Consider the following 26,126-nt stretch of genomic DNA (forward strand, 5'->3'; position numbering starts at 1 on the left):
CTCCCGCCCGCCGGGCTCTGCCCGCCCTCCCCGCCGCGGGCACCGGGGCGGCTCTTGGGGTGCGGAGGGGCCGGCGCTTCCCCGGTGCCCGGGCCGGGCTGTCTCCAAAGGAGGCGAACGGCGCTGGTTTGCCGCCCTGGCCTCCGGCTACGCTGGGTCCTTAACGGAGCCGCGGGACAGCCCCGGACGGGGACACGGGGGACCCGTGGTGTGGGTCGGGGGAGATGCTTCTGCCACAGAAGGAACAGTGCTGCCCCTGAGGCTGTTTTCCTCTATTCCCCCCCAAAGTCACCCCATGATGGCTACATTCCTGTCCAGCCCTCTGATAACAACTGTGGGATTACTAACATGGCCCTGACAGGATGTGTCCAAAATCACTTGGTTTGTCACCTTTTGGTAGAAGAACTTGTTTTTGTGTTCCACGGCAGTTCTTTTCTCAGTCTGGTCCTGAACCCATCTACCCAAGTAAGTGTTCAAAGGGATTTACAGTAGTATTCTTTACAAAAGAGGCCCGAATGGATCCCTAGTGGTAATAAATCCGGAGCCATGTCCCATCTCCAGAGAGGGGGCTGCTTTTGGGATGGAGGAGTTCCACCCTGGGCTGTGCGTCGGGTGACAGTGCTCCGCGACAGCACAAATATGGCTGTCTCCAAAGTCCCAAACGCTTCCAGCGAGGACAACATTCTGCATAAAACCAAAATGCCTAAAATGGCCCGGGAACCATCTTAGACTGGTCGCTGCTGCTGAGTACAAAGCACAGTTCTCAGCTATGAACTGAAGAGTTTCCAGCTTCCAGGCTGGTACCAAAACCAACCTGGGGGCTGCAAGGACTCCAGGGTAGTTTTCAAGAGGAATTTACTGTTTCTCCAAAGTACTGTAGGAGACACATAAAAGAATGTCCTCTGATGTCTCACTCAGTCTGTGGATCTCTGTGGAAATGAGGAAGAGAAAATATTCCAGTAGAAAAACTTTTAATTGCACAATGATGGGTAGTTTTGAAGCTTTAAATCATGAAAAATTAGCCTAAGAAAGTTCACTAGAAGGAGTTCTGACTGAACACCTGCCACATAAACCAGCTGCTCCAGTTCATAAAGAGAAGTAGAAATTTAGCTGTAAAAGCACCAGCGCAAAGCAATAGGCACTGGAAAAGCAGCCACAGCTCCTCCAAACGGAAAGGCCACGCCGTTTTGGTTAATTAATATTAGGTAGACAGCTCCTTTCAACCAAGGGGCTTTACAGAGTTGCGAGTCAGCCCCTCGGCGCGGAAGGGCGGCCGCTCCTGGAGAGCAGCAGGTGAACTGCCACAGAGCTCGGCGCCAGCCTTGTGCAAATCCAAGATCCCACCACCACACTCAGGGCTAATACTCGGCCTCCAAATATCCACACTCGCTCATGGCCCTGGGAACACTGAAGAGGCAGATCCCTACTTTACCGTCACCAGACTTGTATCCTTGGCTTGGTTCAAGGAGGTTAATTGTTATCCTGGCATCCTCAGCACTGAAAGCTCCCACTGAGCGCTTCTCCAGCAGGCACCTGGCCAGCCTTCAGCGGACATCTTTCTTGCGAGAGAAGTAGAAATCTATCCCTCTGTCCTTGTGCTGCGCTGGCGTGTGTGCGGGTCCCCTCCTGCCCCTGGGATGGGGGCTTCTTCCCTGCTGCAAAGAAAAGATGAACAGGGAGGTATTTACTGGTGCTGCAGAGTGAATCTCACCACAAAGCAGCCTTGACACCCAGTATCAATCAGAAAAACGTGCACATGGCACTTCGACCCCCAAGTTCACAGAAAGGAGGGGAGGCCTGACAGGCACAGCTCGAGGCTTGTGTCCTGCTTGCGCTGGGACGGAATCATAGAATTGATTTTCTGTTCGGAAAAGCTGCACTTTTGAGGAGACTGCAGCACCCGATACGGTGGGATCAAAGGTGATGAGACACTTTGTTTTAGTTGGTGGCCAGCCATGGTGTGTGGGTTTCCCTAGTGATCAACGCCATGAGCAGTTTCACATTAGCCAGGTGCTTAAGCCAGGAGAAGCGAAAACCAGGGCAGCTGGCCCAGGCTGGCCAACGGCAGTATTCTGTACCATAAATGTTATGTCCACTATAAATTGGAAAGTTTGCTGGGGACAGCCCCCTGTCTCCTCAGTGGTTGCCACCCCTGGAGGGTCTCGCCCGCCGTTCTGCTCCCGAGGCCGCTCTCCCGTTCGCTGTGGCCATCGTGCTGGTGCTGGAGCTGTGGTGCTCAGTGTCTGACATCAGGCATTCACGGCTGGGAGCACACCGCTCACGACCACCACATGGGCTGAGTGTAACTCTGTGTATTTTATATTAGCATTAGTATTAATATTGGTTTTCTTATTTTATTAAATGTTTCCATTTCAATCTACAAGTCTCCATTCCTTTTCCCAATCCCTTTCTCGGCCGGGGAGGGGTCACTGGGTGATAGAACAGCTGGTTATCGCTTAGCCCCGGACGTGGGCTAAACAGGGACAGCTTGGACTTAGGAAACTAGGGCTTCTCGTAAGATGTGGGCTTGTATTTTCAAAGGTATTTTGATTCTCATTTTTGGGGGGCTGAGGGGAGAGGTTTTTCTCCAGGCCTCAATAACATTGGGCCAACAATCCCTCCTGGGAGAATTTTAATTTCACAGAATCACAGAATCAACCAGGTTGGAAGACACCTCTGGGATCATCAAGTCCAACCATTGCCCTGACACCACCATGTCAACTAGACCATGGCACTAAGTGCCATGTCCAGTCTTGTCTTAAACACATCCAGAGATGTGACTCCACCACCTCCCTGGGCAGCCCCTTCCAATCTCTAATGACCCTTTCTGAAAAGAAATTCTTCCTAATGTCCAACCTGAACCTCCCCTGGTGAAGCTTGAGGCTGTGTCCTCTTGTCCTATCGCTAGTTGCCTGGGAGAAGAGGCCAACTCCCACTTCACTACAACCTCCCTTCAGGTAGTTGTAGATTTCACAAGCACTGTGTGGCAGTGCAGGCCCACAGAGCCCCAGGTGAGCTGGAAAGTTGATCGAAATGGAACTCCTGCCTGGCAGAGGAGTGTTTTGGGTTCAGGTTTCACCACTGCCTCAAACCAGTGTCTCACCAAGGGGTCCTTCAGAGAGTCCTTCCTCTGATCTTAGTTGCACGCTTAAACATCCAGGCCCTTCAACAGCACGTCCCGAAGCGGAAGGCTTTGCTTCTGCAAAACTTTCCACTCATGGCAAAGGAATCTGGCCTGAGAAATTCGGTACTGCACCTTGGGATTCAAACCCAAAATGGACACGTGCTTCATTCTTCATTGAACATACTACAACTAAATCTGAGCTTCCACACAGTATCCTGACTCAGGAGGAGGCAGGGAGGATGTATGGGGGAACACAAAATGCTGAAAACCCCTTGAAAAACACAACTGTTGATTACATCCATTTCCTTCTTCCCTTCCAGCTCCACTACCACTGACCCCACCCAGACCTACAGAGCACTCTCCTTCCATATCCGTGCCCTCCAAGAACAGCAGCCCAGACAGCAGATCCAAGTCTTGACATGTTGCAGTATCCACGTCTTAATCTGTCCCCATTCCAAAGAGCAGATACACGCAAAAAACAAAGTGCAAGGCCAGTCCCCGTATCTACTGGTCTTGCTGACTCCAGTTTGGATGCACTCAAGCATGGTAGGAGTTCCACCTCATGAACAGAGTGGAAACTGAGCATCAACCTTGGCTCCCTTCTGTCCATCTGCATCAGGGGGTGGTTAGGCCAGTGGAGGCCTTCAGAGATACCCCATCTCTCCACTCGTATCTGGCACTATGTAGATCCAGAAGGAAAAAACCTGAGTAAGAAGAGACGTCTATAAAATAGTAAACAAAACATGCATGGGTTCATTCTTCAGCCCTAAAGCCAACTGGTCCGGCATAGTTTATGTCCATATGATGTTGGGTGGCTTTGTCAAGACTGTATTTTGTGAGAGTCCTTAGCACGTGGTACCCTCAAATTGTGCTTGGACACGGTTCTGGAAGGTGCTTGTTGGTCCCTGGCAAAAATCATGCTGGGGAATACACCAACAGTATAACTGTCTGGATGACTGGAGGTCGGTACTTGGGCTTGTGCCTCAGACCTGTTTAATTTAGTAGGACAGACACAGCTAAATAACCCTGGCTGCACAGTCCCTGGGCAGAGCTGAACCATCCTCTGCTGTGAGGTAGCAGGACTTGGCATTAAAGCAATTTTTTCCCTTTATACCTGAGAAAGCAGAGCAGAATTCACAGCCACTCCCACACGCAGAGCAGCTCCCTGGAGCCCTCCCACCCCATCGGAACCTTCCCAGTACTCACGGGCCTCTGGCTGATGTGTCGGCTCCACTCTGGGGCTGTCACAACTGGCTGTGGGTAGGTCTCACCTAGGGTTACTCCTGCCTGGGAGAGAGCAGCACTGTTCAGTGCCCAAGGGGTGTGGATATCTGCTCCCTTTATGCCCTGTAGTTCTGGGAGCCACAGCCGAACATAATCCCCCTGCAAACAAAACCAACAGGACAGGATCCATTCAGTAACAATCTCTAAGTGCTTCCCTGGAAGGGTCTTTCTTAACATGAAAGAAAGAAGCCTGATTTCCAGGTAAAGAAGCAGATGTACTGCAGCATCAGTTACCTCTATCAAGTCTTAGCCCCTCCTGTTAAACCCTCTACTGAGAATTAGTGCCTAAAAAGAGAGACAGGGATACTGGAGCTCCTCTCCCAGGCTCACTCGGCAGGCAGCGGGGGGAGACAGAGGGGGTTTTTGGTACAGTTCACCTGCCCTATTTAGGACACAGTACGACGAAGTCACTCCCAAGACGTCCTTTTTTTCTTTCCAGTGACTGTGAAGGTATCTAGGGTGACTAGCTAGGCTGCATACCCACCTCTGTGCTTGGCAAGAGGAACCCCCCTGCCCCCAAATCTCCCATTAACTCTACTGCTGTGTCCCCTATTAGGACTAATTTCTAATTCCTTGCAAAGTCCTGCCAGCTACAGCGCTGAAAGGCAACACCACCAGCCTGCCATGAAGCTAAGGAATAGGGTGGAAACAGGTAATCTGGTATGTGAACACTGGCTAAGCACATGGAAAGGGCGATTTATCTGCTCCCACCACTTACAGAGGAGAGTCAGAGGAGTCACACATTTAATCCACTCTCCAGGACCTCCCAAGGTGCCATGTGAGCAGCTCAGTCTCTCTCATCACTTCTGAGTTCTCCAAGAAGCTGCTCTGTGCTCAAGGAAATGGCTGTGTGAGGTATTGATGGGATGTGGCTGTTAACCGGAAGAAATGGTGATGAAACACTGAACACACAGACCAACGGCAGGGCAGGGAAGGCGTACAGAGCACAGCCTCTTTGGGGACAGCAGCAGATTGTAAACATCAGATCTTCCTGTACAGCAATGGGGAACCTGCCTGACCGTTGGCACGGAGATCACAGAACTGGTTTTGCAGCAGTGTCCCCACAGCAGACTGATCTCCTCCGTTCCCTGAAACTATCACATACGCTTTACCACACTATTCGTTGTAAGACAGCCCAACAAGACTCACATTGCCATCGTAATCCAGGCCTTGTTTGATCATGTTAAACTTCCTGTTGTCCCGTGGGTCATTGCCAATTCCAGCGCTGTACAACCAGTTGCCGTAATTGCTACAAACATCGTAATCCACCTTGAGAACAGAGGGAGAAACAGTAAGAAGAGCTTGGCTGGCCCTTGGTGAATCTTCCCTCCCCATCCACCCCTTATCTCAAGGGGAAAATTCCTTGCATGAGAATCAATCTGGCCACACCAGGGTAGTCAGAGTTCTCCCATGTAGGTACAGCCATCGGGCTCAGAAGAGGACCACGCTGCAGGGCTGTTCTGTACAGCTGGGATCAGCTGCCCAGGCTGCTTCACTTTGTGGTCCTTAGGTCCATGAGATAGGTGAAAGTCCAACCAAAGTCTTTCTCAGTTTCCTTCTTTTTAAAAAAAAATCCTTCTCTTTCTGGCAGACTTCATGACAACTAGCCCAAGCTTCTGAGTCCTCATATTCCACGAAACAGTAGTCCAGTACATTTCAAATGTGAGAAAATTCTTCCTGACTGGTTACCCAGAGACCACAGACTAACCAAATCACCTCTGCAGATCCTATTAGGCAGACTGGAGAAAAATCTAACTCAGACTGTACGCAGTGGCCACACAGAGCATATGAAGATGCAATCAGTACAAACACTGCAGTCGTTTCCCTGCCATACTCAAGCTTCATCAGGCAATAAGCCTCAACTCACAGGGACTTGGCAGAGAGAGGTGCTTTACTACGGGAAGCACTAGAGCTCTCGTGACGTACTCAGTAGGCTGCACATCGCCAAGTTATTCTACATCTAAACAAATAACAAGCTCTCAAGGATGCTTATGTAAAATGGAGCACGGCTCCTGGAACAGGCACAAATGAGAGCAGAACATGGTTCAGTCTGAGTGCTCTTCAGCTGGGCAAGGTGGCTGTCCTGGTTTCATCGGGATTTTGTTTGTTTGTGGCCAGCCATGGTGATCAGGGCCATTAGCAATTAAATGCAGGGCAGCTGGCCCAGGCTGGCCCACAGGTGTATTCTATAGCATTAACAATCAAGCTCACCATAAAAGGGAGGGCTTGGTGGGGAGAGGTGGGGTTGGTTTTGTTGTTGCTCTTTCCCCCTCCCTCCCTCCCTCCCTCCCTCCCATTGATTGGTATTCCTGGAACAACCTGCTGCAACTCTGTAGCTAAGTATATTTTTGTGTGTTTTCTGTTATAATTTTTATTGGTTTATTTTATTAAATCTGTTCAATTTTAACCCATGAGTCTCCCTCTTTTTCCTAGTTTCCTTCTGTGGTTGGAGAAGGGACATTGGGTGAGAGATAAACTGTTATTGTTTAGCCCCGGGTGTGGGCTAAACGAAAAGACAGTGGCTTAAATCCAACATCAGAAGCTTTCCAGTTGTAGGACAATTCCAACCTAGCTCAGGAGGGGAGTGGCAGTGATAGCAAACGGGGTGTGGGATCTCCAGGAGTTCCTAGGAGAGGTGTTTGCATTGTGAAAGCGCCAGCAGCTGCAGCAGAGTTTGCAAAGACACATCACTAAGCAGGTTCAGTGCTGTTGTCTTCTCCCTTTACTGCAGCTGCAGCAACAACCATTCCACACAGTGATACTCCCAAAATCTCAGCCACCCCTTAAAGTGGGGAGCTGAACACACCCAGAGGGCAGAAGGCACAGGGGAAGGGGCTCTGCCAAGCTCCCTTCCCCTTTCTCTGCAAAGCCAGCCCAGAGCTGGGGTCGGGGTGATCAGCTATGCTCCCTGGGCACCAGGCTTCCCCTTCCAGCAGCACTTCCTTCAGCCGGTGAGATAAGGAGGAGAAGAAAGATGCCATCGGAGGCCTGATTGTGCCATTAACGTGCAGGAAAGCCTGTGTGGGAGGTGAGGGCAAATCCAAGGGGGACTAGAGGAGGCAGGCTCATTTCCCCCTCAGCCTTGCCCCTTCCTGGCATTCTCTTCTGTTTGTTTCTCTCCCTTTCCTTGGGGCCTGACCTTGTGAATGAAATCATAGCCGAGATATTCTCTGTTCAGGACACCAGAGGTCTCTGGCCTTTCCCCTGGCTTCAGCGGGTTGCAGAGAGCTTGCCTTAGTCTCCCTGCCTGTCTGGTGTGGATGACAAACACCCTCTTCTTCACAGGCACACGCAAACTATCTGTGGGCCTTTGCTGGAAGTATCAGAGATGGAAAATGCATTGGTTTCCCTCTGTGGAGGCAAGTGAGACCAGCTTTAGTTCTGTACTGGCCTCTACCAATTCTACAGCCATCTCTCCCCCATCAAACTGATGGCTCCTGTATGTTACTCTGGGATGCCACCAAGAAACAGAGCTCTCACGCAATATATCAGTGTGACACAAACTGAAAGGAAGGGACAGAAGGGCACAAGGATCAGCCTGTGCCATGCCAGCCTACAGTGGCAGTCAGCATCTCAGGCTTCCCGAGATGAAAGGGCTAGTGCAGAGCGCCAAATCCTGCTTCCAGCAAGGCTGGTCACACTCATGCCCGTATGAATAAAGGTAAGTAACCCAGGGAGCATCTTTCCAGTGTGAGACCTTCCAGGTCTTCCTCACTTGGGGAATCAGACCTGGAATCTCCCGTGGCCCTCTGAGTGTGACTGCAGAGTGATCAAAGCTCCTTTCTGAGGAAGGCCAGGCTGCCCGCCCGTCAGAGCAAAGCCTCAATTCTTGACTTCCAGCTCTTAATCAGCTGGTGACTCTGAGTACGAGGCCTGCCTGCACATGAAGCAAGATGCCCTCTCTGTGAAATGAAGTCACCTTTGTAACTGCTCTAAAAGCCATAGCTGATAGACGCCATCAAAAGCCAGATACTACAAAACATTCAAAAGGGTCCTCGTGGCTCACTCTGCAGGACAGGCACGCGCAGATGCGTTTGTGCGTTTGCGTGTGCTGTACCATTCCTCTGGAGGGCCACTGCGTGTCACATACAACGCACTCAGGCTACAGCAGTTAGATGGTCCACACTGAAATGCAGCCCCTGCTTGGCAATGCACTGCTACGAAGCTTAGGGCACGCAGGGTATCGGCTGTCTTGTACAACCCACTGAAACTGCAGAAGAAATACACTCAAGGTAAGATTTCCCATCCCAAATTCCAGGCAGGATACGAAGGCCAAGGCCACCACTTTTCCTATACAAGTTCTCTGGTGCCATGTGCTGGAGGCTCTCACTCTGATTTGGAAAAGCAGCAGGGCATGGAGCTACCAACACCACTTTTTGGAGGATCCTGAACAAGTCCTGCACTGTGTTACTGTGCAAGCCCACCACTGCTCACAGCACTGGTGTGAGGCACAGCAATGGGAAGAGCACTCAGAACTTCCTGTAGATCTCCACAGCCAAAGCCATGTCAGAGCCCAGCTCCAAGGAAGCTCAAAAAGAAATCATATTCACAAAAAAGGCTCTTTTAATTGCAGATAATGGCGAGGTGACTGGGATTCCTCTGTACCTCCAGCCATCCCAAGTGAGCAGAAAGCTTCCTGATTACCAATAGCCTCTTGTATCCTACAGACAAGATCTTTAATGTGAGGCTGATGTTTTTCAGTCTGTACCATTCGGTCCAGTGAAGAACAAATGCAGATTATCACCTCCTCAGCCTCAGTTTTCACTGCTCAGCTTGGTGCTACTGACGGTCTCTCCATCAGTATCTCCAGATAATGGCAACCAAGCAAAGACACACAGAGCTGTACGGAGGCACAGAGCCCGTGCCTCTGAACTGAGGGCTGCCAGCCTGTTCAGACCTTCCTAGGAAGAAGCTACGGGGACTGAGGACGTAAGAGCAACCCAGCTATTTAACTGAGCTTGCACGGCTGCTGATGGGCATATGAGAAACAGATTGGTGCTCCAGTTGGCAGGGAGGCCTGTGACTCACCAGGATGAAGAAGGATGCCTTGAGCCAGGGTGGAGCTCTCTGGAAGCTGATCCAGCTATTGTCCATACTCGCCTGTTCTTGACTAGATGAATTCCCTGTCCACAGCGATCAATGCAAAGATGCTGTGCCAACACTGGCTTCAGTGGCCAGCACACATTTCTTTTTCTGTTCTATTTCTGGGCTGCCCTCCTCCCCAGCCTCTGGGGTGAGCAAATCAGAGCACTGTTAACATAATTCATGCTTGAAAATTTTCTCAAGGATGACAGATCTCTGGCTAAAACTGTAGACGGAGGATCAAAACTATCATTGTAAACTTCCTAGCTACATCTTGGTTGATGGCAGCTTCACTGTGGCATAACCCCTTTGTCTTAGGTGAGCTTTGGGAAGTATATACCATGCAGGCAGTATATACATGCCCTTTATATCTGCCTGGAAATCACTGATCATCTTCTGTATCCTTCCTTATGAGGCAGAGCTGTCCTCCTGTCTGTCACTCAGAGCAGGGAGCACAAACAACTCCAGACACACAAGGGTTCAATCTTACCAGCAGGTACTCGAACCATTCTGCCCCCATCCTCCAGTCCAGACCCAAGTCCTTGGTGAGAAAGCTGGCGACATTCTGCCGCCCTCTGTTCGACATGAAGCCCGTCGCAGCCAGCTCTCGCATGTTGGCGTCGACAAAAGGAACCCCTGTTTTGCCTTCTGCAGAGACAAAAGCCAGCACTGGGACATGGTGACATTTTTGGACACTCATAAACCAGCCTGTGGTCATGCATTCACAGCCATCCAAGTGGATGGCTGTCAGGTAAGACAGTGCCAGGGTACAGCCGCAGGGAGAGATTTCAGTGAGGTTTAGCTGGCCTGCAGCTACTAAGATCCACTAGAAATTAAATGGGAAATTGTACTGAAAATTAACATGAGGAGAATTTTTGGCAAGGAAAAAACAAGGTACAGAAAAAATCTCAGACTGGAAAAACAATTAATCAGGTGGATTACAGGGAACTTTGCAGAGCAAAATAAATATACACACAATAGAGATGGGCCAAGAATGGAAAGATTCTTGACAGGTGACTAATAGCAGAGAGGGATGTATTGGACAAGCCCCCGAGGGTTAGTACCTAAAAAGTAGAGCGCCTTGTCTGTTGTTAAGGAGAAGATTCATTGCACCTGTGTGCAAATGGACACACATGGCATTAATGTGAACAAAGACATAGAGTGTGTATTTATTTCACTGATTCTGATACTTTAATCTGTTAGGCCCTCCAAGATTTGAGATATTATGCTTGCTATTCATGTGACAACAAAGTTATAACAGCTAAAGAAAAGGAAGGATATTCAAAGGCTGTGGCACAGCAAAAGATGTGGTTTATTCTAAGGCTTTTCTAACCTTCTAACCAAACCCAATTGGAAGAACAATTTAGCATTGGTAAGAAGAGCTGGTCAGCCTCTGTGTGACTGAACAGGGATCCACAGGTCGTAAACACTTCCAGCTGGGCAGAAAAATCTCTCTGCAGTGCAGCTCAGAAAGCACGTACCAGCCCGACAGAGCCTGGCCATTCGTGGTACCCCTTGGGCCTGCTCCTGCGTGGTGCTCAGTCTCGGAAGGGAAGCCAAGTATCCTGCACCCACACCAAACTGAGGGGCTGGATTCCTGTTTGGTGGTACCAGTTTAAGTGACGGGGCCTGATTGTGCTGACAGTTCCCCTGTGTAAATCTGAGTCAGCATTAGGGCACACGTTAGCACGCAGACACGCGGAAACCAAAAGCACATTGAGCCAAACCCGTGGTTCCTACTGACCTTTCCAACAGTCAAAGAGCTGAAGGTCCTTTTTCCAGGGGACCTCTTTACTTTGAAGCCCTATTGAGGAAAAAAAATTAACGCTAATGAAGACAAATGCTGGCACAGGCAGTTATTAATAAAACAATGACAGCCAGAGGCACCTTGGTTGACACAAGATGTCAGAATGAAGCTAGCCCTAGTGTATTACAAACAAGCCACATTCCTTCTGCAAAGGTTTAGAGATGAACATTCCTCCTTTCGAGTGTCGCAAAGGGGTGTCTTGCGCACAGGGAGGATGCTTAAGCCCCAACGGATTTTGATTATTTGCTTTGTTGGTGTTTGCTCTTTTTTTTTAAAAATGACTCAGACCTCACAAGTGCCCGGAGATGTGCTCCTGGCCCAAGCTGGTACTTTCTTGTTCAATTTTACTCCGGGACAATGTTTATCTGAAATCCGTTTCTGTAGCAGATACTAAACCCAGATTTACCTGGCAGAAGTCCTCAGTCACACTTTGCCTCTGCAGTGGGGTACAAACAGATGAGGGGGATGCCTTTATGTTTGCAGGGGTCCAGTGGCACTTACAGTCCTCTGTACAGTGGAATGGAGGCAGCAGGGACAACTCAGCTCTGGCTCCAGACATCTGACCTTAGGCCCACCACTGGCATCCAGCCCCATTTGAGATTCCACACAGGCACATAGGCCTGGCAGACGTGACACAGGCAGGATGCCAGGCACACAGCCCTGGGGCATCTAAAACAGTGCTATGTGCTTAGGTGTGGGCAGCTACATCACATGGAGAACAGCTCACCCAGCACAGGCATCAGCTGTAGGGTTTCCTGACTATATGGACTAGATATTTGTTGCTGCACTGAGAGTTCAGATTCTCATTTCATGTGTAGACACCTGCACGTAAGTGACTAGGTCTGGAGCTTAATCCCACTCTGATTCCTGTGTAGTGCAATGCAGAAGGAATATCTGGTGTCTTGGGATTCATGCTGCTGGGTCAGTTCCTGCTCTGTCCCAGATTCTCCGGTGAACTTGGGCAAGCCCGAAGCCTGGATTCTCTCCAAAGGTGGAGCATCTCTGGGAACAGCATCTTTACTCTTATCGTGCTGCTGTTTCTCACCTACATGCTGGTAACACTCCCCGTATCTAATCAGATTTGGGGCAAAAGTCTTGGTGTCTACACAGTATCCAGCACCGTGGTGTTGAGGCACTTCTGTGCTAAAAGTAAGTCCCCTGCAACATCCCAGGGTGGTGACACAAGCGCTAGGAGAAGAACATCGGTACAACACAATGCCGACAGCCTCTTCTCTTACTTTCCCTGTTGTAAGACTGTACCTTTTCTCTCCAAATATCACAGAATCACAGAATCACAGAATCAACCAGGATGGAAGAGACCTCTGGGATCATCGAGTCCAACCATTGCCCTGACACCACCATGTCAACTAGACCATGGCACTAAGTGCCATGTCCAGTCTTGTATTAAAAACATCCAGAGATGGTGACTCCACCACCTCCCTGGGCAGCCCATTCCAATGTCTAATGACCCTTTCTGAGAAGAAATGCTTCCTAATGTCCAACCTGAACCTCCCCTGGCAAAGCTTGAGGCTGTGCCCTCTTGTCCTAGAGCTAGTTGCCTGGGAGAAGAGGCCGACTCCCACTTCACTACAACCTCCCTTCAGGTAGTTGTAGACTGCAATAAGGTCACCTCTGAGCCTCCTCTTCTCCAGGCTAAACAACCCCAGCTCCCTCAGCCGTTCCTCGTAGGTCATAATACGAGGTGATATTACGGTGATCCATACACACCTCTTAATGAGAAAATCCTTGTGCCATACTTCAGGGCCACAAATCGGAAGTAATCCCGCCACAGCAGTTCAAACAGGACCCTAAAACACAAAGCCATATCTGTATTTCACTGTGGGTCAGATAAAATTACTGAATTAGGATTTTGCTTCCCTAGCACCCATCATTAACACTGTGAGGTTTATTCACAAGGAGCAATTTCACACACCTTCCCATGATACCAGTTCTTGCCCCAAGCCTACTTATCTAGCGTGCACCTGGATGACTACAGCAAAAGCGAACTTCGCATGAATCACTTGGGGAGCTTTCCTTAACTCGAGTGCAGGAGCAGAATTTCAAGAAACCTGTTTCTCATCTGTCCCTACTGGGATGTAATTCTCCAAAGAGCAGGGCGAGGACCTGATTCAGCTTCACACTTCCGCATGAGCAAGCATGTCAGCACATTCCTAAGAGCTTTGCATTGATTTAAGTCATAACCTTTGTAAGGGGCTTAAAGCACCTTTCAAAACTGGGTTTGCAGTGGTCTAGCTCATGAGATCAGGTGCTAGGCCCGCAGAAAACAGACAGTTTTTTATAAAAACTTTTATATAAAAAGCGCTTCTTATAAAATGTTGGCACCTCAGCCTCTGAGACCTGCTTCAGCTCTCTGGCATATTCAAAATACTCTGCTCAGCTGATGTTTTGGCTTTCAAGATCTTTCTGGAAAACCTGATTACAAAACAAGACACTGTCCAAACGCTAACTAGTGTCATGCTACTGAGGTTCAATCAGTCCCTCATGTGCAGTCACCACAACCTGTACTTCACTGTACAATTGATTGCAGTGCCTGGGAGCTTGACAGCTTTTTTAATAATTATTTATCACTTTAAAATGCTCAGATCACCATGGCAGCCCGGCTGCAGGCAGGCTGGCTGGCTATTAGACAGAAAAACATGAGTATGTTCATTTCTTGAAATCTTTCCTCTCTTAATTGTCTTTGAAGAAAAAAAAAAGCATACACTTCACCAGGCAAAAGGTCGATATTTTATCTTTCACTTGAGTTTTAATGAAATTGAGTCTTTTGACTGGAATTGTTGGCAATGTTCTGCCTGTTCTTCACCAACCACTGTGCTGGTCAATATGTTGCAAATGTAACAAACCAATATGAAAACACAGTTCTACAGTTTGCACAGACTTTCTGGTTTGTGTTTTTTCCCATTCAGGTCTAGTATTAGGCCAGGCTCTAACATGAACCTGCTTCTCCACAAGAGCTCCCTACCAGGCCCTAATTCACAGCGTCTGGGCAGATCAGAGTGCACGAGCAAGTTCAAGGCCAGCCTAGCGATGGATACACTGACCTCAACTCTCCCGTAGGCTCCTTCAGGACAACCTGCAGGCAGGCAAGCAGCCAGCAGTGGGGTGAGGAAGAGCACGGGTGACAAGGCAGGATGCAGTAAGCCCACTTCCCAGTCCCCTCTTCCCCTTTGCCGTGGTGTTGTGGTCAGGGTCAAGCAGCCAAGCAAGCACGGGGCCATTTGCTCGACTGGGGCCAGAGGTCCTTCTGACACCACGTGTCACACAGTCACTGAGCCTTTTGGGTGAAACCCTGCTCATATCCTTGGCGCGAGAAACCCTTTGGCTTTTATTTGTACACCATTCTTCTTCCTTCTCATCTAGCCCATAATAACAATACAGAGAGGGATGGTGATGATTTACAGAGATCAGTTTTAAAAATCATGAACCACAATTTCCCAGCAATAACAATGACAACTAGCATTAACAATCTTTACTTATAAAGTGCCTAAAGCCTCTGTATGTCAAAGGCAGACTAATAAATCCATACTGAAAGAGAACTGCAATGCAACCCAGAGGAATCAGACAGCAGGCACAGGAAAAACAAACATTAATTAAGAAGAAAGTTAACAGATTACTCTCTCTTGTGCATGAGATGCTGGTTTCCTTTTCAGAGAAAACAAGCCACGCTGATCATGCAAGGACATACCAGTATGTGCTCTGATTTGCCGTCCTCTCTTTTTCATACTTCTGGATCTGCTCATAGATATATCGAGGTGAAATGCAGCCCAACGCCAGCCTGAAAGCAGAAGAATGATGTCCTGAATGCAACGCAGGGCTGACAGCTTGATGTCTGTGGGGAGAGGGTGGAGGGGCAGGTTTGTGTTCAGAGCTTGCTGTCTGAAAACTTTTGCTTGGTTTGCAGTTATGCCACTGACTTCCCAAAGGGCTTTAGTCAAGTTGTGTGACTTCTTTGCAACTCTTCCATCTGAGAATCAAAATCCTCCCCTTCCCAGCGCATGACAATTACAGGGGTTTCCAAGCTACTGACATAAATCTTTTTACACAAGTTTGACAAGTTTTGCCTAAAAGACTTGATCAGCTGGTGACTTAGCGCACCAATGACAAACCCAGAAATGGATCTCAGCTCGACTGTCCTAGCTGTTCAACAGCCCTCCTTTTACTACAAACTTATTTCTCATATGCCCAGGGCTCCTTTTTCTGCAGTACCTGAGTCTCTCATTCGAGCAACCACAGAAGGCAAGTGACTCTCTGAAAATCTCAGGCAGGGTAGAAAAACTAGGGAAACAAACCCAGCTCTGGAATTTCAGCTCACTGGGCTCCTTCATTTGTTCCAAGTCAGCGCTGTACAAGACAGGAAAGAGCTTGTAGACTCCAACCCCATCGCAAAGGGTGACAAGGAACAACTTTTACCTTGATTTTCCTAGAAATGTATTTCACTGCAATTTCCCACTAGGGCTTATGGTAACATCTCATGTTCTAATGAATTTTGGGAAACAGGAGGAAAGGGCCGGAAGAGTTTTTCCTTACTTTTTGACCAGCTCTGACACTTAGAAATGGCCAGTATAAGGTGGCTGCAATTTGAACAGGTCTGATTTTGATTATCTGACAGAGAAACACTTTGGGTCAGGCAGATCAGGACTGTCTGCTTTGGGCAAATGGCCAGGTTGGAAAAACTCGAGTGGAGGCCACCACAAATAACAGAACAACTGCAGTGCCAGTGGTCCTAGGATCCCCAAGTGCCACCAGGTGGAGCCACCCACTGCAACCATTAAAGCACAAAGCCAGCTGAAAATAAGAAATCCTGACCCGTAACAGCCTCAGAAAATTGTTTCACATTGCCATTCTGTCAGAAAAACACTCCAGGTATTCTCAGCATTAGGCTGAACTGGGTTCTGCTGCTGCAGTTTCAGTCTAGAATTAACTCTGCCCCTTCCAGCACCAGAGACTAAAACCCCTAATTAGAAGTCATCATATTTACCCAAACAAGCGATTCTTTTGCAACAGGAATAATCAGAAGTGTCTCTTCACCCCGCAGAAAAACAGAATGGCAGTGAGGTGAGGGGACTTGCCCCACGTATTCAGCAAACCAGGACTGGATCGAGTTCTGCTACAGCCCCATCAACACCAGCTTCTTCCCTGGCTACTCTCAACCACCCCTGATACACAGAAGAGCACAAAGCCAAAGCCAAGTTGTGTGTCCCTCCAGTGCCCTGTCCCCATCGCTGCTCCCAGAACACCGGGCTCTTGGCACACTTCAGCAGTTCCTAACTGTGGGAATGTTCCAAGGAACCGCTGCCTGGAAGCACAGTAAAGAGCAGCTCTGAGGCTGCTGCACCCCAACAAAGGGGGCAAAAGGAATCACACCTAGACCCCTACCCATGCCCAGTGAGCGCTCAGCAGACAGGCAACATCAGTTTGGGATGGGAGCAGAGGAGCTTCCAGTCTCACAACAAAAATCATTACCATGGTGCAAATTTGGTCGAGTAATCCATTCCTACCAGACCATTCCGAGTCTCCTTGTAAGATGCAACCAGGTTCTGCATGAGCAAAAGAACAAAACGTTTTAATACTTTACAGGCAACCTGCTAAATGTTTTCTTTCATACTGGAGCCAGGGCAATCTGGCAGAGCTGGGCTCCCTCTCATGGCTGCCTGCAAGGATTACAGAGCTGCCAAATTACTGCCTCCAGCGCACAGGAATTAATCAGGCCAGCAGTTTTCATTATAGCTCTGGGATGCATGTCACAAGCTATCCTCCCCACTTCAGCCTGTAGCACATTTCTTTCTACAAGAGCTGTGAACCCGGCTGTGCTGCTCCCTGCTCATACCCGCCTGACTCTGGATCAATAATGCACTTACAAGCACCAGTGGGACTGGCGGACAGTTACCTTCTCCATGTGGCTGCTCGTTTGGGTTTGAGAACCACAGCGTCTGACAGCACCCGACACTCAGCTGAAGGGGATGGTAGGGGTGTATGCTAGTTTGAACTAATTTGGGGTGTCCTAGGGGCTGCAGGGGGTTAGGCACAGAGTCCACAGCAGCACCCTCTGACCATCTCTCTCCTCCGTGCTTTGGTGTTTGCAGTGAATATTACAGTTGAGGAGAATATCAGATGGGCTGATACTTGCCCCCTGGGCGTCGGCCTCTTCTCCCAGGCAAGTAGCGATAGGACAAGAGGACACAGCCTCAAGCTTCGCCAGGGGAGGTTCAGGTTGGACATTAGGAAGAATTTCTTCTCAGAAAGGGTCATTAGACATTGGAAGGGGCTGCCCAGGGAGGTGGTGGAGTCACCATCTCTGGAGGTGTTTAAGAAAAGACTGGACATGGCACTTAGTGCCATGGTCTAGTCGACAGGGTGGTGTCAGGGCAATGGTTGGACTCGATGATCCCTGAGGTCTCTTCCAACCTGGTTGATTCTGTGATTCTGTGATTCTGTGAAGAGTAGAAGCTATGCATGCTGGTACTGGTTTTGGCTGGGGTAGAGTTAACTTTCTTCACAGTAGCTAGTATGGGGCTGTGTTTTGGATTTGTGCTGAGAACAGCGTTGGTAACACACCGATGTTTTCATTATTGCTGAGCAGCGCTTAGAGAGTCAAGGTCTTTTCTGCTCCTCACACCACCCCACCAGCGAGTAGGCTGGGGGTGCACATGAAGCTGGGAGAGGACACAGCTGGGACAAGCTGACCCCAACTGACCAACGGGATATTCCACACCATCTGACGTCATGCTCAGCATATAAAGCTGGGAAGAAGGAGGAAGGGCAGGGGGATGTGGCGTTTGTCTTCCCAAGTCACTGTTATGCACGACAATGCTCCCCAACAGCAAGGGAACTCAGGAACTTCTGTAGCACCGTGAAAGAATCCCCTGGGGGCTGTCCCAGCGAGCAGACTGGACACAGCACACTTCTTAACCCATCTCAGCTGGAGAGGTTCTACCTCCTTTATCCACAAAGCTGCGCAGGGTCTGATGCTGTTGGAAATTGGAAGGGGCTGCCCAGGGAGGTGGTGGAGTCACCATCTCTGGATGTGTTTAAGAAAAGACTGGACATGGCACTTAGTGCCATGGTCTAGTTGACAGGGTGGTGTCAGGGCAATGGTTGGACGTGATGATCCCAGAGGTCTCTTCCAACCTGATTGATTCTGTGATTCTGTGAAACCAGCCACGTGTCTTTGCCTAAATTCACACAAGGCAAATTTAAGGCAGTTTCTCAAAGAAGACCAGGAAGAGGTTCAAAAATGGTCAGGATGCACAGACAAAATGCAGTCAGCAGCATCTTCACTCCGTCAAAGCAAGGGAGCAAGAAGTAGCTGTAATTATTGGCTGTAAGTTTTTAAACCAGACTACTAGGAACCTCCTACTATTTTTAACTGCGGGCAGCAGCTTGGGTCGGTTGTTCCTCACCCCAATTGCAACTGAAGCCCTTCAGGCCACTTTTCACTCCTCCAAAATGGAGGAACTACATTGCTGATGATGTGGGACAGGAGAGTAGAAAGGGCAAATCAAGGTAAAGGAACTAAAAAATTGTCCCAATTCCCAAAAGTTGATAGAAAAATAGACTTAAGAGGGATGGCCACTAAACTAGGTTCCTAAGTATTTGGCTTACATTCCCAGCTGCTGGATATCTTCTTTTTGGTTTAGTTTGTCTCTCTGAAAAACTGAAATAATGCTAATTCCCTCCTTTGTAAAGTGTTATACAGGAGCTAAGGAAATATTATTAGGAAGTGAATTGCAGCCTCACCCACTTGCACAGCTGTATGTACAAGCGGGAGGATGCAGACAAGGAAATGTAAGAGTTACCGTGTCCCAAAAATAATACTGCAGTCTCATTAAAGCCTGGGTCTCTCCTCCACTGCAGGGGAAAGCTGTTCGTGGATCAGTCACAGGATCTGCCACAGAAAACACCATCAGCTTGTTACCCCCTTGGAAAGCATCTTGAAAGGTCGGGAGCTTAAAATCTAGGGATGTTCAGCAGTAGGGATGTTTGCTTTCGGGACATAAAAGATTCTGTCCTGGTCTTCCTTTAAAACAAGGGCCACATCAAACATATTAAAAATTACTGACTAAGAGGATGTTTTCTACCCAGCTGCAGGGCAGCTCCTCCATGCTGGGAATTTACTTTCATTTGCTGTATGAGTGAACAGAGGCTTAGTCACAGTTTGAAGGGCAACCACTGCCTTTGGGAGGCCTCCATGTTTTGATTCTCAGTAAGAGACATCTCTCAGTAGGATTTCAGGGGAGCAACTGCCAAATTAAGTTTTCTTACCCTTCTGTCCGAAATCCTCCATTGTAGGGATAGACCCTTCTTCCACCCCTGGAGCCAGGGGCTTTAGCTGATCTGCCATCCGCAGGGTTGGCCGGACCTTCGCCTCAGACTCCACCGCTTTTCGGAAATGGGTGTAGACATCGGGCAACCTGCACAGGTAACAGCGCAGGATGGCTACCCTGGCCCTGCCACCCAGCACCACACAGCTTCCACAGATGGAAGATGCTTTCCAGAAAGTGCTCTCCTGAGAGCAGAGCACATATTTGTGATGCATGTTTGTACATTGCCTGGCACAATAGAGGTAGATGCCCCTGGGGCTAAGCAGTAGGAAGTTCAGTCCTTCACCCAATTTCTTTCTGCTTCTGATGCAAGTGGTGCCTTTTCAATTTGAGGTGTGTCCTGACGGGGCAACCCAGGAGGGTCAGATGTATCTCACCTAACTTCTGATTACCCAGAAGGCTGACCTCAATGTGAAAATTTGCAACCTCCTGCTGCCTTTTCAGTCCATGGAGAGCAACAGGCACTTTTATGGCCCGACTCTTCAGCCCCATTTTATACATTTTCTATAAGACACCCTGAATCACTCAACTCCATCAACTACACTTCAAGTGACTATTAAGGGAGCCATGAAGAGTCCACACAAAAAGGGCTACTGTCACAGGCAGCTGCATTTAGGCAGATGAGGTAACAGAGCAACCCAGTCCAATGTCACAAGGACTCTGGGCACTGCAGGCTGAGTATCCAAACCGTGCTGGTGGAAGGGCAAAGAGAAATCAGTTCCTCAATAAACGGTCAAACAAACCCCTCGGCTTTATGCATATCAGAGTCTAAATCCTACTAGTACAGAGGGATGAATGTGCCCCTTTCCCTTGATGTGTTTGAGCGTGACAGCACTGTTCCATACCTGCAGATGGACTAATGGGTCCCTTCCCTGTGGGACCAGATAACTAAGACCCCTACTGTGCAGTTCATCAGAGTGAGAAACAAATGGGACAGTGGAGGAGTGAGTGATACCACGGAGCAGCCCACCTGGCAATAGGCCTGAAGGGAAGGTCGTCCCGATGATACAGCGTGGATGCCCAGAACGTCTGGATCTTCACCCCATGCTGACTGCACACCTGGCACAGCCCCTTCTCCACATCCAGCTCCTCCTGCGTGGCCTAGGAAGAACAAAATGCAGTGAGGCCACGGCTTCACGGCCCCGACTCCTGCATGCACACAGAGCCTGGTCCCTGGTCTGGCCCTCCTCCCTCATCTCCACATTCAGCTTCATCCCTTTAAAGAGAGGTACACACAGACAATCTCTTTAGTATTTCCTGCTGCCAAACCCAACAAGTGTTTTCACTCTCCATTAGTAGTGCCAATGTCAGAATAAGGACTCCTTGATGTAGGACGTTGCAGGTCTTTGAAGTTTGCATGGCCTGGAAAGGTGACTGGACAAGTATATGTAAAAGAAATCCACTGAGGGTTATGGATTATCAGGATAGCATTCCTGTTTCAAGAAGTCCTTGAGCCACAGATTCTTGGAGGCTGGGAAAGTATTCGAGGAAGTATCTTTACAGATTTGTCTTACTCCTGTGGTCTTCTCTGGGCATCTGTTATTGGTCACTTTCAGGGAAAAGGCTGTGGAGTCAGGTGAGGCCTTTTGTCTGATCCTCTGTGGCTGTTCTTAGTGCTGCATGGAACGAGGCACTATGGGATGTGTAGGTTGCAAAGTTATAAGGGTCTCAGGCGTGACAGCAGGAATACCCACAGTGCAGGTCACAGAGTGACTCCTGCATTAGACAGCTCTGCGGTCCAGACTCTGCTAATACTGAGAGCATCTATGTACATATATACGTATGTGTGTGCGTACACAAAGCCTCCAGGCACAGTGGTTTGGATCCAGAGCCCTCCACTGAATTCAGCAGGCTCTGGATCAAAGCACTCAGTTAGCTCAGTGACGACAGGTCACTGACATGCCAACCCCATCAGCAGTCTGGGACCGGACTCGTCTTTCATTCAACACACTGGTGGGCAACTGCCTAAATATGGGTGCTGTCAACTCAGCAGGGGCCTTGTCTACACTCCATACAATGGCCCCTGGCAGCTAGCTCCCTGTGCAAGGAAGGTGCCAGGAAAAGGCAGCTTGATGCAAACAAAAGGAGAAATGGACTCAGCTGACCCAAAATGCCAGTTGCCAGAAACTCCTCTTCCTCAAGACACAGCACTTGCAAGTGATCAATCACAAATAGCTGCTGTCATCCAGCAAGGACTCCCACCCCGACACCTACACCACCCCCATCCCAGGAGCTAGCCAGTTTCCCCAAGGTTAACAATACCACAGACCAGAAAGGCTCTGAACACACAGCATCTGCATCACCATTTGGTTGCGGAAGAAGCCTCCACAAACTAATTTTATCTTTTAACAATGATGTCACTCATATATTTCCCTTACCTCTTCGTGGAAAGCCACAGCAGTGACAGAGCCCAACTGAGTAATCAGATCACGGACCACATCTTCTGGCTTCCCCTTCCTCACAACCAGGGTACTGCAAACACGAAACATTGGCCTGAATTAGGTTTGATGTTATTGTTATTTATGTGTACAAGAGGCCCTAGTCCAGGCCCAGGGACCCATGTACTAGTTCTCTACGGAGCACAGACAGCATGTGGAGGCAGACAGACAGGTTTTAACTAGCCTACATTTTTTAGGACCCACTGAACACAGTCTGTAAGCCTCTGGAGCTGAGTTCGTGTCAAACACATTCCTACCACGCCTGATGCCTTAGAAAGGATGACTGAGCAGAAAGCCAGGCTGTTACCTAAAAGTAAATATCAGATCTGTTCATCCTAACACGCTAAGGCTGAGATTCAAGAACTGATTCATCTTTCAATCCCCTTCACAGGTAGTGGTGGCCTGTGGGCAGACCCCTCTCCACTTTCATGTGGGACTATGCAGAGGAATTCTTTCCTCTGAATGCTGTGTTCGTAACAGAGTCAACAAAACTTCCCTCCTACCTTACAGCCTCACCAACTGCCCAGCTGTGTAGCACCAGACCAAAAGAGAAGCTGTGGTGAGAAAGTTGGTCAGAGGTAGTTGCAGAGTTCTGTGAGGAGCCTCATACGTGACTCTGTCCCTTTCCCTGTCATTCCCCCCCTGCCCCCACTTATTGTGTCATCTAACAAGAGGCCTGTGCTGGAGAAGAATTTCTTGAATGGGTAGTACAGTGTTTTTGCCAGAATAATTTAAAGCATAATTGAAAAGTTTCTTCAAAGATGGGCTGGGTCTGAAGAAGGCAGGAGCAAGAGGTGCTGCTGAGAGAGTTGCTCCCCTTACTTCCCACAGAAAAGCAGAGAACAAGCTGCCCAGGGAACACCACAGATTGGACACGGAGGAGATTTCTGTCTACCACTGCATTAAGAAGATACTTCATGGTTGTGGAAGTGGAGCCTAGGTCTTAGCGTGGCTATTCACAACCACACATCTCTCACTGCAGGAGACCAATCTCTTATCAGCCGCTGACAACAGCACAGTGCCATCCAAGCAGCTCTGAATCTGTTCACTGCAAAGTGTGGAGGCAGATACCCACTGATCAGTTCTTTCAGTCTCCTAGAACATTCACCATCTGCATGATCCACACTGCACAGCAAACCCAGAGCCATTCCTCTTGCTTCTACTACCACTGTTACGCTGCTCTGGAAGAAGGCAGGCTGGCTGATGCACCGTCTGCTAAGCAAAGCCAGATGTGATCTGGTAATGGGATTCTTCAGCATGTAGACCTTCAGGTCCTGGTCTATCCCAGTTATGGTTTCTAAAGGCATAATGAAGGAGGAATCCCTGAAGACCCCTTCCCACAGTGTAGCCTACCAAAGAGATTGGGTTTAGCGGGACAGGGCATGAGCAAACTTAACTCTCCAGTCTCACAAGCCGGGATCCATGTTGGTCTGTCTCAGGCCAACTCCTAGGGAAAACCCACTAGGGACAAGGAAGGATACATGCCACAGTGGCTAGTGTTGTTGCCTACATCTGAGAAGACTGCTGTTCACATCTCCAGTCGCCAGGACTCTGAGCGAAGCACACAAGGCTGACACCCATCACTGGTATCTGAGTTCAAGAAAGCAAAATCCCGCATGGCAGGCAGCCTGCATGGCTCATTGCCCCCTTGCAGATGCCACAGCAGGTCACCTGAACAGAGGTTATGTATGTGACCTGCTGTATCTAAGAGAAGGTCTGTGGCTCTCTGAAATAAGCCATCATCAGAGCCCTGAGTATCTGACATGATTTGACTTACAGCACAAAGATGTATTGAAAAAGAGAAAGAAAATAGACGTGTTACTCGCACGGTGCTTTCTCAACTACCTTCCTTTTTTCTTGAGCATTTCTCTTAGATCCTTCACGCTTTCCAGCAGAAACCTGAGTCGATGGGGCCCTGTCTTCGGGAAGCCGTAGCAGTGGGTGCCCAGGTAGTGCCGCGGGTCGAAGCAGTAGAGGGGAATAACGAAATCTGCGTTGCTCTGAGCCCAGTGGAGCACCTGGAAACAGAGAGGGCCGTGACAGCTCTCGGGGGCAGGATGCAGCACGCACCTCCCCCCAGCCTACCCAAGAGCGGGTTTATTTCTAAAGAAACACCCGGGGGGCCGCCGGCCGGGCCCTACCTGGTTATCGTGGGTGCGCAGGTCGCAGCGCAGCAGGCAGATGGCCGTCCCCGCCGCCCCGGACATGGTGCCGGCCGGTCCCGCCTCACCCGACTCGGCTCTGTCCTCCTTCAGCTGGGCCCCTCAGCTCGGCCCGGCCCCCTCAGCCCGCCCCGCCACCCCGCTCCTCTCAGCCCGCCCCGCTCCCCCTCAGCCCGCCCCGCCGAGGAGGAGCCGTCCTGCCTCTGGCTCCCTGCGGCCGCCCCCACCTCCTCCCTGCGGTCCCGTGGGACGGGACCGTCCCACGTCCCGGGAGGGCGGCGGGACCGGGACGAGCCCTCAGCGGGGTCGGTCGGGGCTGCGTGGGCGCAGAGGAGGTGGCAGGGCAGGAGGCCCGTTTCCCTTGGTCCCCGCGCCTTTCCATGGTAGCCTCTCACCAGAGCCCTGCCCAGGCTGGTCACGCTTATTGCTGAATTTGTGTGGGGCTTTTTAACCTCTATACTCCATCTTCCACATAACAGCAGCTGGGAGCCACCTCACACGGGAGCACGGCCCCGTTGTGCCACCATGCCATGGTGAAACCGGCCCCCTTCAAGGACCACCACTCACCCAGCTCTGGCTATTAATATTGATTAGTATTTATCCTGTAAGCCCCAAGGCTGAGATACAGCCGCACCCTTACCTGCTTGCATGCGAACCAGCTCTGTGGATAGCTCACTCACCTGTTGGCTAACAAAAGGAGAGCTGTAGATGAGCAATAATTAATGTCCCAGCACTGACAGCAGCAGCCAAAGTGAAAAGGCTTGCCTCATCCTATAGTTTCCGTAAGTTGACGTCGGACACCAGTGATCACACATCCCTTACTCACTGAATTATCCCTTGGGATCCTTTTTTTTTTTCCATTTGATGGCTCTCATAGTAAGAGGAAATACAAAAACAAAACGCTGCTTGGCTCAGAGGTCTCCAGCCACATGCTCCTCTTGTGTAACTCCACTGGTTCTCCTGGGGTGGGAGAGAACGGGGAAGGGGTTAATGTGTTGCAGTAAGGAGTTGGTGATGATTTGGGATCCAGGTTTACAGAATAGAATTGCTGCAGCTCATTTAAGTCCCTGAATTGCTAAGTGGAGTTTTTGGTGGAGCCACATGGACTCTTAGATGCTCACCAAAGAAGAAATGCGGTACCCAAACCCCAGTGGGTCCCGGGGAGTCCTGGCTTTATTTCCATCTCCTCCAGGCCTGCAGGTCCTCTGCATGCAATCTGCATTGGCTGGCTGTGGGAAGTGATGCTGATTCCCGGAGTGACCCACATGACACATCATCTCCTGATTCTTTTTTCTGTGCAACAAGGGCTCCTTTTCCTGGCTCTGCAGACTGCAGCCCGCTATAAGAACCAGTGACTCATCCCAGAGGTCTCATGTTTGGTGAAAGAAAAGTAGAGCCAAAACTTTGGCTCATGCCCAAGGAAAACACTGTTGTTGGCTTGCAATGCATATGCCATAGAAGCCAACTCCTCTCTTTATCATATTAGAAATGAAAGGATTTTACAAATCCAGTTTATAAATCTTCCCTGTTTGCCTTTGCCTTCATCTGGACAGGGACAAACAGTGCAGTTGGCTTTGCTTTTGTTTGCAGTCAGATTTCCCCCACAATGTCTTGGTTGACATTAAGCTGGGCCAAGTCTGGCAATAATGACATCCTCTTGTAGCTTACTCATAGCTGCTAGACAGCCACCCACTTGCACGGCAACTTCAAGAAGTCTTATTTAATGGGCGTGCAAAAGAGAGGTGCCCTACTGCCTGAAAAGGGTTTATTTCTCATTGGCAAGGAAGGCTGGTTTCCACTAAATAGAAACCTCTGCAACATCAATAGAGAAGATTTCAAACTCTTGATGTGCCAGTGAGGAAACTAAAGTGGGTTGAAAAGCAAGTA

General features: G+C 49.4%; 1 protein-coding gene across 1 annotated transcript; it reads right to left on the minus strand.

Annotated features, from left to right (window-relative positions):
* Positions 1 to 1,002: 1,002 nt before the first annotated feature.
* On the minus strand, positions 1,003 to 24,316 carry LOC137665873 (cryptochrome DASH-like). The gene is made up of 14 exons (XM_068405337.1): positions 24,219 to 24,316; positions 23,923 to 24,095; positions 22,018 to 22,111; positions 20,610 to 20,740; positions 19,581 to 19,729; positions 19,115 to 19,203; positions 16,782 to 16,855; positions 15,004 to 15,093; positions 13,026 to 13,105; positions 11,235 to 11,294; positions 9,981 to 10,138; positions 5,558 to 5,677; positions 4,331 to 4,507; positions 1,003 to 1,655 (listed from the first exon to the last, which is right to left on the minus strand). Exons 1-14 carry the CDS (start codon positions 24,282 to 24,284, stop codon positions 1,545 to 1,547), a joined length of 1,572 nt encoding a protein of 523 aa, XP_068261438.1. The 5' UTR covers positions 24,285 to 24,316; the 3' UTR covers positions 1,003 to 1,544.
* Between the last annotated feature and the right edge of the window lie 1,810 nt (positions 24,317 to 26,126).

Source organism: Nyctibius grandis, chromosome 7 (genome assembly GCF_013368605.1).
Source record: "Nyctibius grandis isolate bNycGra1 chromosome 7, bNycGra1.pri, whole genome shotgun sequence".
Lineage (NCBI taxonomy): Eukaryota > Metazoa > Chordata > Aves > Nyctibiiformes > Nyctibiidae > Nyctibius > Nyctibius grandis.